The sequence below is a fragment of the Chiloscyllium punctatum genome, chromosome 13 (assembly GCF_047496795.1).
Source record: "Chiloscyllium punctatum isolate Juve2018m chromosome 13, sChiPun1.3, whole genome shotgun sequence".
Lineage (NCBI taxonomy): Eukaryota > Metazoa > Chordata > Chondrichthyes > Orectolobiformes > Hemiscylliidae > Chiloscyllium > Chiloscyllium punctatum.
The window spans coordinates 81,919,852-81,931,903 of record NC_092751.1 but is presented as its reverse complement, the minus strand read 5'-3'; the positions used below and the strand labels follow the sequence as shown (position 1 = coordinate 81,931,903).

Sequence of the window (12,052 nt, the reverse complement as noted above, 5' to 3'; positions counted from 1 at the left end):
TGCACATTTAGAAACCTGTCAGGCAGCAAAGACATTTTGCCCATTACTGTCACCTGGATTTGAGCTCAGGTTCCAGAGATGACCCCTCCACCTCATTTTGTGTTTGATTCATGTGTGACCTCCCACTCTATAGCAAATGAATTTGAAATGAACACTTCACCTGATAGACTAAAGCCAACCTGATACTTGCTGTTCTTTGAGATCCCACTTTAACATTACTGTTAAAGGCAGCCGCTGTGACATGCCAGTGATACTCAAACCTCAAACTCTTTCTTCCCAAGGTTCAAGGCCCAGTCCAGCATCTTGAACCCAAATTCCTGGTTGACACTCTGGTTAAGTATTGAGGGAGTGTGGTACTTTTAGAGGCAAAATCTTTTTGGGAGTGATGCTACCTGTTTTAGTAGATATAAAACATCCTATTCTCTTGAAGAATAAGTAAATATTTGCTGTTCCAGCAATATTCAGTCTCTTATTGCCAGTCTTATTACTTTCGTGGGTTGTGAGACTTCTAAACTCTTATTCCTCAAAAATCAATGGAAATAGAATCTTTGAATATATTTAAGGAGTGGCAGATACACCTGAATCTATCAGAAATAGGTGGAAATATGGAGTAATCAGGTCACCTGTGATCTTATCACTTTGTAGAGCAGATTCAAGGGATCGAGTAGCCTATTCCTTATTCAAATCCATATTCTCGTAGGTCACTGCTAATAATTTTCTGTAACTGACTCCAAGTCTCTGTTGTTCCCTGTGTTTCCTTCCCAGGGTCAGTTATTCTCTGCATTTCATTCTTAGATACATATTACATTCTCTACCTCATTCGAAATTTCAGTCACTTTCTGTATCTCTGCCCCAGTTCTTAGATGCTCTGTTAAGTCACATTCATTAGATTACTTACAGTGTGGAAACGGGCCCTTCGGCCCAACAAGTCCACACCGCCCCGCCGAAGCACAACCCACCCATACCCCTACATTTACCCCTTACATAACATTAGGCATGGCCAATTCACCTGACCTGCACATCTTTGGACTGTGGGTGGAAACCGGAACACCCGGAGGAAACCCACGCAGACACAGGGAGGACATACAAACCCCACACAGTTAGTCGCCTGAGGCGGGAATTGAACCCGGGTCTCTGGCACTGTGAGGCAGCAGTGGTAACCACTGTGCCACCGTGCCACCCATCATTGATGGAATGTAAAAGGAGTGTCATTTTCCAGCTGTGTGCTCTGGGAAAAATAAAGATGAAGCTTCTGTTATTTTTATGGGGCGGTTCGATGGTTATGAGGGTTCAAATCCCACCTGCTCCAGAGGTGTGTAGTAGCGTCTCTGAACTGATTGATTAGAAAAACAAGTTAAATAAAAAATAACCGAAGTATTATAAAATTATGAAATGTGATGCAAGTGACTTGCAAGGAAATCCAAACCAAACTCTCTTCATTATACTATGTTTGTGTTTTTCTCAGGCTAATGAGTATTCCCTCTCTGCCCTGGCCTCTGGATTGGAAGATGTCAAAAGCAGCCTCTCAGCCGCAGCCACTCCTGACCTTGGGACCAACGTTTCAGGACCCCAGAGCTATCCTGTTGTGACAGGTAAGGCGGCTAGCTCATCTGCCAACTTAGTAAAAAGGGCAGAATATATAGAGTGCGGGGAAAAAGCATTTGCATTTGGGGAACAGGGAACATTCAAATGTGCAATTGTCACCTTGATTTCAAGTGTTGTTGTGACAGATGGACTGACTTCTCCTTCATCACTCACTCACTGTTGCATTTACTTCAACATGATTTGTGCCAGCAAAGTTTAAATGTGAGTCAAATCCTTTCATACGTCAGGTTCCAGAACACCCAGGCTAGTGAAACATGGCTAAAAATGGGTTAAAGATACTTAGGCAGTAATGGAGTCATAGAGTTGTACAGCATGGAAACAGACTCTTCAGTCCAACTCAACCATGCTGACCAGATATCCTAAATTAATCTAGCCCCATTTGCCAGCATTTGGCCGATATCCCTCTAAACCCTTCCTATTCATGTACCCACCCAGATGCATTTTAAATGTTGTAGTTGTACCAGCCTCCACCACTTCCTCTGGCAGCTCATCCCATATACGCACCACCCTCTGTGTGAAAATGTGTCCCCTTGGGTCCATCTTATATATTTCCCCGCTCCCCTTAAACCTATGCCCTCTAGTTTTAGACTCCCAAACCTTGGGTAAAAGAATTGCCTATTCACCCTATTTATGCCACTCATGATTTATAAACCTCTGTAAGGTCATCTCTCAACCTCTGACACTCCAGGGGAAACAGCCACAACCTATTCAGCTGCACTCTGAGGACAGCCAGTTCTTTGATGAGAATTCATTGGTGTTTTCATGGAACTGCCACCGGACTAGTTCAGAACTTTATTTTTCCTAATTTAAAGGTATAGAAGGCAGGGATTAAAAAACCACCTCTCAATTCATGAAGGATTCCACAAACATTCATGATTTTAGATGACTTTCAGATGCTAATTAAGTTGGATGGATCATAATAGATGATCACTCAATAATCGAGTAGATGTGAGAAGGAATGGAATTAACTGTTCTGAAGAATCATTAATCTGGACTCAAAATTTTAACTCTGTTTATCTCTCCACAGATACCACCAGACCTGCTGAGTTTCTCCAGCACTTTCTGCTTTTATTTCAATTTTCCTGTATCCACATTATCTTAAATGATGGAATGATAGGTGTTGGATGGATTGATGGGGAGGTGGATTTAAAAATATAGAGTTGGATGAATGCATTTATGGCTTTACTAGTTAAATAGTTGGCTAGATACATTAAGAGTGGTTAGCACTGCAGCCTCACAGTGCCAGAGACTTGGGTTTGATTCTAGCCTCGGGTGACTGCCTGTGTGGAGTTTGCACATTCTCCCCGTGTTTGCTGGGTTTCCTCCCACAGTCCAAAGATGTGCAGGTTAGGTGAATTGGCCATGCCAAATTGCCCATAGTGTTATGTGCATTAGTCAGAGGGAAATGAGTCTGGGTGGGTTACCCTCCTGATTGGAGGGTCGGTGTGCATTTGTTGGGCCAAATGGCCTGTTTCCACACTGTAGGGAATCAGAAGCAAGGTAGGTGAATGAGTGGGCGGGTAGGTTGAAAGGTGAATGGGCAGACAGTGGAGTGAATGAATGTGAGAGGATGCATGAATGAATAAATTATAAGGTGGGAAATTGTTTTTCTTTATTTACTCATGTAAAGTGGGCATTGCCAGAGATGAGGCCAGTATTTATTACCCACCTACAAAGAATTATCTTTGAACTGAATGATTTACGTGGGGTATTTCAGAGGGCAGCTCAGAGTCAACCACATTGCTGTGGGTCTGAAGTCACATGTAGGCCAGACCAGGGACAATGGCCAATTTCTGCTCCTGAAGAAGATGAGTGACTTAGATTGGTTTTTATGACCATCTATGATAGTTTCATGGTCACTATCAATTAGACCGGTTTCTAATTCCAGATCTTATTAATTCAATTTAAATTCCAACAAATGCCTTGGTGGCATTTGAACCCATAATATCAGAATTTTGGCCAAAGTCTGAGGATAGCTAGTCTAGTACCATGACCACAAAAATGTTCAGCTTGTTGGTAGGAAATGGTCTGGTGAGTAAAAGGATAGGTATCTGATAGGTTCAAGGATTCTGGATTAGTGGTGCTGGAAGAGCACAGCAGTTCAGGCAGCATCCAAGGAGCAGCGAAATCGACGTTTCGGGAAAAAGCCCTTCATCAGGAATTAAATCAGGAATAACAGGCTTTTATTCCTGATGAAGGGCTTTTGCCCGAAACGTCGATTTCGCTGCTCCTTGGATGCTGCCTGAACTGCTGTGCTCTTCCAGCACCACTAATCCAGAATCTGGTTTCCAGCATCTGCAGTCATTGTTTTTACCTCTCTGATAGGTTCAACACCATCCAAAAACACTAAAAACGGATTGATTGACTCTCTATCTACCATATTAATCATGAGCACCCTTCACCAATCATCTACAAGGTGCCCTGCACCAACTCACTAGTACTCCTTTGATGGCACCTTTCAACCCACAAGCTCATACATAGGAACACCACCATCTCTACACTCCCTCCAAGCCACCTGTTATCCTGACTTGGAAAATACTGCCATTCCTTCACTGTCTCTGGGTCAAAAACCTGGAGTTTCCTCCCTAACTGCACGACCTGTATTTGTCTCTACACCCCTAGACCTGCTGCTTCAAGAACCCAACTGATTATAGCCCCCTCCATGGAAATCAGGGATCGTTAACAAATGCTGGCCCAGGTGAAGTGAAGGATTGAGAGCTGGCTGGACCAATGTTTTGATGCATAATTTGATAGTGATTATGGATGGATTGTGACAAGATAGAATATTGGGTGGATTAATAAATGGTTAGGTGGGTGGGTGGGTGTGTTGACAGTTCGATGAATGGAAATGGGTGCCTCAATGGATAAATTCAGAGGTGCTTGGGTGAGCTTTTCTGTGTAAAGTGATTCTTTCAGATGAAGAAGAACAGAACCACTTCATTTTTCACACTCAGGTATTGATAAACAATGGTACAGCTGTTTCAAAGGCAAACTGCCCCAGTTCATTCAGGATCAGTAAGGTGTTTGTCTAATAGGGCTTATAAACAATAACTACTCTGCTTTTCACACAATCTGTGGTTTTGAATGTTATTGGAGCAAAACTGATTACTTCACCCCATCATGCATAACGGAGGATAAAAGTGTGGGTTCAGTCATAGAGACCAGGAAAGAATAAATCAGGTGCTTTCAGCCAAAGTGGAGGTTGCAAGCTTCCGTGACCTGTGGGAGAGTCACATTAAAGGGATTACTCTTGTTTGTAGCATGGGGAGTGTACATATTCAAGATTTGGAGGCGCCAGTGTTGGACTGGGGTGTACAAAGTCAAAAATAACACAACACTAGGTTAGAGTCCAACAGGTTTAGTTGGAAGCACTAACTTTTGGAGTGCTGCTCCTTCATCAGGTGGTTGTGACACAACCAAGTGCTTCAAAATGTTGGACCTGGTGTTGTGAGATTTTTAACTTTCTACATATTCATTGAATCACTGCACTGTGGAAGCAGACCATTCAGCTCATCAAGTCTACAGCAACCCTCTGAAGAACATCCCACTGAGACCCACACACTCAACTTCCCATGGCCAAACCACCTAACCTACAAATCTTTGGGCTGAGGGAGGAAACCGGAGCAAACCCACTCATATGTGGGGGGAATGTGCAAACACAACACAGACAGTCGCCTGAGGGTGGAATTGAACCCAAATCCCGGGAGGTGGTAGTGCTAACCACTGAGCCATCGTGCTATCCTATTAAAGGAGGACAAAATTGGGCTCAGTTGCAGTGCGCCCTTGAAGATAATAGCTAGCTGGCAAACTGTGAACTAAATTTGCAGTTGCAGTGTGGTTTCTGGCAGCAGGCCAGAGCTGGAGGGGGTGATCCCACCTTGGCATATCGTGGGATCTCCACCTGCAATTTACCTGGGTCAGGCAATGAAACAGTTACCGCCGGGACTACTGTCACTTTAAGGAATCCAGCAATCATTCGCAACTGGGAATGGAGGTTGCTACAGGGATACTCCACTCTACCAACTGTGTGTGTGATCTGGGGTTACTGGACGGGGAGTGGTCAGAAAGGAGGCTACACAGTGGGGTGGCACTGTGATGAGGACAACATTGGTTATGCTGAGGAGCAGCCCCCAAGGGTCACATGGTGTCTGAATAAGAGGGAAACTCTCCCATAAGGCCTCCAGGAAGCTACCGGGGCTCCCGATGTGGTCTCCCATTGAGGCAGGAATGGCACCCCCACTGCCAAATAGCCAGAAGCTGTGGGAAAAGGCTGAAAAGTGATTGGTTAATCACCTCAATGGACTGGAAGGCTGCCCTCCACATTTTCCACTGTGGCAAAATGACACAGCAGCAGTGCAAGACAGTGGGTCCTCCATCCTCTGCCGTCCCTCATTGGTGCCCATCTAGTTGACTTGGGGAAGGGGTGCTTTCTTATTCAGGCGTCCTGTGACCCACAGGCAGAAACTCTTCATCATCATGGCACCCTTCTGTCTAATCCCAGTCCCCACGATCATAGATTGTTTGAAGTCAGATGATGATTTGTGGGAACATACTGTGTGCAAATTGGCTGTGCTTCTTTAATATTGCAACTACTCTTCAAAAAGTAGCTGTGCAGCATTTTCTTGCCCTCACCATTGCAAATCGTTCTTGATTCCAAACAAGGAGCTCCAAAGAGATTCATTTCAGGAGGTAATTCTCTCCCCATTACTTCTAAAAGTGCAATATTACAGATCACAAATCCACAATTGTTCACATCACTCTGAGCCACCTCTTGTGCTTAATCAGCATCTATTGCACACAAAAAATTACTGAAGAGTGATTGAGAAAGGGGTGGCCATGGGGCTTAGAGGCTAAATTGTTCTGCCTCTGCCCTGCTTTGTCTAATATTAGCTAACTCAGGATAAACAAAGAATCACATTTGCAATTGTGCACCCTGGATGGTTTCCTTTTGCAGCCTGCAATGACTTCTCAACTGCATAGCACACTGCAGCTCGACTGACTGTAACACTGGCAGTAATCTGGCTTCCTGCAGATGAACTGGCCTGACATTATCAGTGAACCACAAAGATACAAGAACAACTGACGGACAAAGAGTTAAACTCAATAATGTCCAGTTGTCAGTGTCAGGTTAATATGAGAGTGCTTTATTAAAATTCACATAATTAGACTCAAACCATCAGAAAAGCGACAGTAAATGCACTCTGTCATAAAGGGGACTGTTTGAAGTCTGAAATGATATGGTGCAGCTATATAACAAAGCAATGCCTTATCTTATAAATATGTGGATTGATGATTTGACTAACTGGTTAGGCCAGAACCGAAAAGAAAGGATTATTTCTTCCTTTGTTGTTGAGGTGCTTCTCATCTAGGCTTCTCATTCATGGACTCCACTCTCACCAGGTGGTCACTGACTAAATAGCAGAGGGATTTTCCTTTAATTTTATCTTCCTATTCTTTTCGCTTGTGCCCTCTTTTAGTATTTGGATAACTTTTCCTCTTCTTCCTGCCTTCCCTCATTTGCTCCTCTGTAAACAACATATGCTGGTGAGTGCAAAATCGAGATTTTCTCGTCACATTTTTGCAAGCATTCCAGACACGAAATCACTGAAAAGTGTCTTTGGAGCCTGGGTCTGATTCATGCAGCCCAGTCCATCAGGACCATTCAGCTTTCCACAGTATAGTCTGTCAGGGATTGTGCATTTTGCAGATTGCACTGAATCCATGCAAAATCAAGGAACTCCAGAACTCTCCTCTGAGATTTCCCATTACTTTTTAATCATTAGAACCATTAAAACAAAAGAATGCCATTCAGCAGCACCCCTCACCCCTCCCAACCACCACCACCCACACCCCCTCCCTCTCCCCTGAGCTGCTTAGGAGGAGCAGTGAGGTACTCAGTCCCTTGAGATGATTTCAATGCAGTCCTTAGCTGATCGATATCTCAGCTTTATTTTGCCAACTTTGCTTCGTAGAGTCATAGAGATGTACAGCATGGAAACAGACCCTTCGGTCCAACTCATCCATGCCTACCAGGTTGCCCAACCCAATCTAGTCCCACCTGCCAGCACCTGGCCCATATCCCCTCCAAACCCCTCATATTCATTTACCCATGCAGATCCCTTTTAAATATTGCAATTGTTCATATTCTGTGATGCTTAACAAAGATCTACCATTCACAGTCCTGAAGATGTAACTGATTCAGAAACAAAGGACAGAAGAGCAGAAGGCCTTGTTGTGGTAGGACCAGAAGTAGGCCATTCAGCCCATCAGATCAGCTGTGCCATTCAGTGAGATCATGGTTGATCTGATAATCCTTAGCTCCTCTTTCCTGCATTTACCTTGAGAAGCTGAGATTTCCACTTGCCTTTCTGTCAATGTTCCTCGGAGTAGACCTTGACAGCCCTTCCTCCACGATGGATTGACTTACTTCTGAAATTCTTCATCACTTCACTCAGCTCCAGAGAGATCCCACATCCATGGGAAGGAGTTACCTATGGATCGTAGGATAATGGGAAATTACAACTCACTGTGCACCTATTATCACCTTCCTATGGCAACGTGGCAAGAACACATGGTACCCTCCCTCACCATGCAGTGACAATTCCATCAGCAGTCTATTGGCAGTTCAGGTGTTCTAGCTGTGGAGACCCCCTATCATGCATGGGCTTATAAATTACCAAAATTGCTTCACATGAGAGATTTTGGCAAAGATAAATAACTGCCACAACCTTGACCCTTCTTTCAGAGTTCTCATAGACAGAGTATTATGGACCAGACCTATGCCTACATGCTGCTGTCTCTCTCAGTCTCACACAATGACACGCACATGTACACGCTAACATGCACGCAACACAAATACATACACACATCATGCATGAGCTATGAAGAGAGTTTAGAAAAATTCGGGTTGTTTTCTCTGACATGGTGGAGGCTGAGAGGAGACTTGATAGAAGTCTATAAAATCATGTGATGCATAGAGAGCATTGACAGTCAGAATCTTTTTCCCAGAGGTGAAATGTCTAATAGTAGGGGACATGCATTTAAGATGAGAAGGGGAAAAGTTCAAAGGGGATGTGAGGGACAGGTTTTTTTTATGCAGACAGTGGTAAGAGTCTGAAATGCACTGCCAGGAAGCAGATATGAGTCGAGAGTGTGGTGCTGGAAAAGCACAACAGGTCAGGCAGCATCCGAGGAGCAGGAAAATTGATGTTTTGGGCAAAGAGCCCTTCATCAAAAATGAGGTTGTGAGCCGAGGGGGTGGAGAGATAAATGGGGGGGTAGGGCTTGGGGGAAGGTAGGTGAGAGTGTGATAGGTCGGCAGATGTTGGGGGTAATGGTGATAGGTCGGAGAGGAAGGTATGGCAGATAGGTGGGAAGGAAGATGAACAGGTAGGATAGGTCATGAGGGAAGTGCCGAGTTGGGAGTTGGTACTGGGATAAGGTGGGGATGGGAAATGGGGAACCTGGTGAAATCCACATTGATGCCATGTGATTGGAGGGTCCCGAGGTGGAAGATGAGGCGTTCTTCCTCCAGGCATTGGGTGGTTAGAGTGTGGTGATGAAGGAGGCCCAAGACCTGCATGTCCTTGGCGGAGTGGGAGGGGAAGTTGAAGTGTTTGGCCACGGGGCAGTGAGGTCGATTGGTCCCGGAGATGTTCTCTGAAGCGCTCTGCGAGTAGGTGTCCTGTGTCCCCAATGTAAAGGAGAACGCATCGGGAGCAACAGATACAGTAAATGGCATTTGAAGAAATACAGGTGAAACTTTGATGGATGTAGAAGGATCCTTTGGGGCCTTGTTCGGAGGTGAGGAGGGATGTGTGGTGCACGTTTTGTAATTCCTGTGGTGGCATGGGAAGGTGCCGGGAGGGGAGAGTGGCTTGGTGGGGGGTGTGGACCTGACAAGACAGTTGTGGAGGGAATGGTCTTTACAGAAAGCGGAAAGGGGTGGGAAGGAAATATATCTCTGGTGATGGGGTCCGTTTGTAGGTGGTTGAAACACTGGAGAATGATGCGATATATATGGACGTTGGTGGGCGGGAAGGTGAGGACCAGGGGGATTCTGTCCTTGTTGCGGTTGGAGGGGTAGGGTTCAAGGGCAGAGGTACAGGAAGTGGATGAGATACACTGGAGGGCATCACTAACCATGTGGAAGGGGAAATTGCAGCCTTTGAAGAAGGAGGCCATCTGGTATGTTCTGTGGTGGAATTGGTCATCCTGGGAGCAGATGCAATGGATTTAAAGGGGGTGTTCAAGGGACTTTTGAATAATAGGCAATAGACAATAGGTGCAGGAGTAGGCCATTCTGCCCTTCGAGCCTGCATCACCATTCATTATGATCATGGCTGATCGTCCTCAATCAGTATCCTGTTCCTGCCTTATCCCCATAACCCTTGATTCCCCTATCCTTAAGAGCTCTATCCAACTCTTTCTTGAAAGTATCCACAGACTTGGTCTCCACTGCCTTCTGGGGCAGAGCATTCCAAACACCCACCACTCTCTGGGTGAAGAAGTTTCTCCTCAATTCTGTTTTAAATGGCCTACCCCTTATTTTTAAACTGTGTCCTCTGGTTCGGGACTCACCCATCAGCAGAAACATGCTTCCTACCTCCAGAGTGTCCAATCCTTTAATAATCTTATACGTCTCAATCAGATCCCCTCTCAGCCTTCTAAACTCAAGCGTATACAAGCCCAGTCGCTCAATCTTTCAGCGTAAGATAGTCCCACCGTTCCAGGAATTGACCTCGTGAACCTACGCTGCAATCCCTCAATAGCCAGAATGCCTTTCCTCAAATTTGGAGACCAAAACTGCACACAATATTCCAGGTGTGGTCTCACCAGGGCCCTGTACAGCTGCAGAAGAATCTCTTTGCTTCTATACTCAATTCCTCTTGTTATGAAGGCCAGCATGCTATTAGCCTTCTTCACTACCTGCTGTACTTGCATGCTTACCTTCATTGACTGGTGTACAAGAACACCCAGATCTCATTGTACTGGCCCTTTACCTAACTTGATTCCATTTAGGTAGTAATCTGCTTTCCTGTTCTTGCCACCAAAGTGGATAACCACACAGTTATCCACATTAAACTGCATCTGCAATGCATCTGTCCACTCACCTAGCCTGTCCAGGTTACCCGGTAATCTCCTAACATCCTCCTCACATTTCACCTTGCCACCCAGCTTTGTATCATCAGCAAATTTGCTAATATTACTTTTAATACCATCATCTATATCATTAATGTATATTGTAAAAAGCTGCGGTCCCAGCACTGATCCCTGCGGTACCCCACTGGTCACCGCCTGCCATTCTGAAAGGGAGACGTTTATCACTACTCTTTGTTTCCTATCAGCCAACCAATTTTCAATCCAAGTCAGTATTTTCCCCCCAATACCATGCGCCCTAATTTTGCTCACTAACCTCCTATGTGGGACTTTATCAAAGGCTTTCTGAAAGTCCAGGTATACTACATCCATTGGATCTCCCTTGTCCATCTTCAGAGTTACATCCTCAAAAGATTCCACCCTCCAATCTGCAGGAAATGATCCTGAATCTATAGAACATTGGAAAATGATCAACCAATGTATCCACGATTTCTCGAGCCACCTCCTTCAGTACCCTGGGATGTAGACCATCAGGTCCAGGGACTTATCAGCCTTCAGACCTAACAGTCTCTCCAATACCATTTCCTGGCAAGTATATATTCCCTTCAGTTCAGGTCCTTCAGCCACTGTTACCTCAGGGAGATTGCTTGTGTCTTCCCCAGTGAACACAGATCTGAAGTACCAATTCAATTCTTCTGCCATTTCTTTATTCCCAGTAATATATTCACCTGTTTCTGTCTTCAAGGGCCCAATTTTAGTCTTAATCATTTTTTTTTCCTTTCACATACCTAAAAAAGCTTTTACTATCCTCCTTTATATTTTTGGCCAGTTTACCTTCGTACCTCATTTTTTCTCTACATATTTCCTTCTTAGTAATACTCTGTTGTTCTTTAAAAGCTTCCCAGTCCTCCTTTTTCCCACTCATCTTTGCTATGTTATACTTTTTCTCTTTTGACTTTATATGTTTCTTAACTTCCCTCGTAAGGCACAGCCACCCTTGCCTCCTCTTAGGATCTTTCTTCCTTTTTGGAATGAACTGATCCTGCATCTTCTGCATTATACCCAGAAATACCTGCCATTGTTGCTCCACTGCCATCCCTGCTTAGGGTATTGCACCATTGAACTTTGGCCAGCTCCTCCCTCATAGCTCCATAGTTCCCTTTATTCAACTGAAATATTGTCACTTCCGATTGTACCCTCTCCCTTTCAAATTGCAGATTAAAGCTTATTGTATTGTGGTCACTACCTCCTAATGGCTCTTTCACTTCAAGGTCCCTGATCAAATCCGGTTCGTTGCACAACACCAGATCCAGAATTGCCTTCCCCCCGGGCAGGCGGAGGCACTCCA

At 44.7% G+C, this 12,052-nt stretch overlaps 1 protein-coding gene across 11 annotated transcripts in view; it reads left to right on the top strand.

Moving 5' to 3' along the window:
• The window catches only part of LOC140484573 (paired box protein Pax-2-like), a 239,859-nt gene that overhangs the window by 191,133 nt on the left and 36,674 nt on the right, over nt 1–12,052 (top strand). For all 11 annotated transcript variants that reach the window (XM_072583011.1, XM_072583007.1, XM_072583009.1 and 8 more), the window contains one exon: nt 1,466–1,592. In XM_072583011.1, the coding sequence (XP_072439112.1) occupies nt 1,466–1,592 (127 nt within the window). The remainder of the gene's footprint in view (nt 1–1,465; nt 1,593–12,052) is intronic.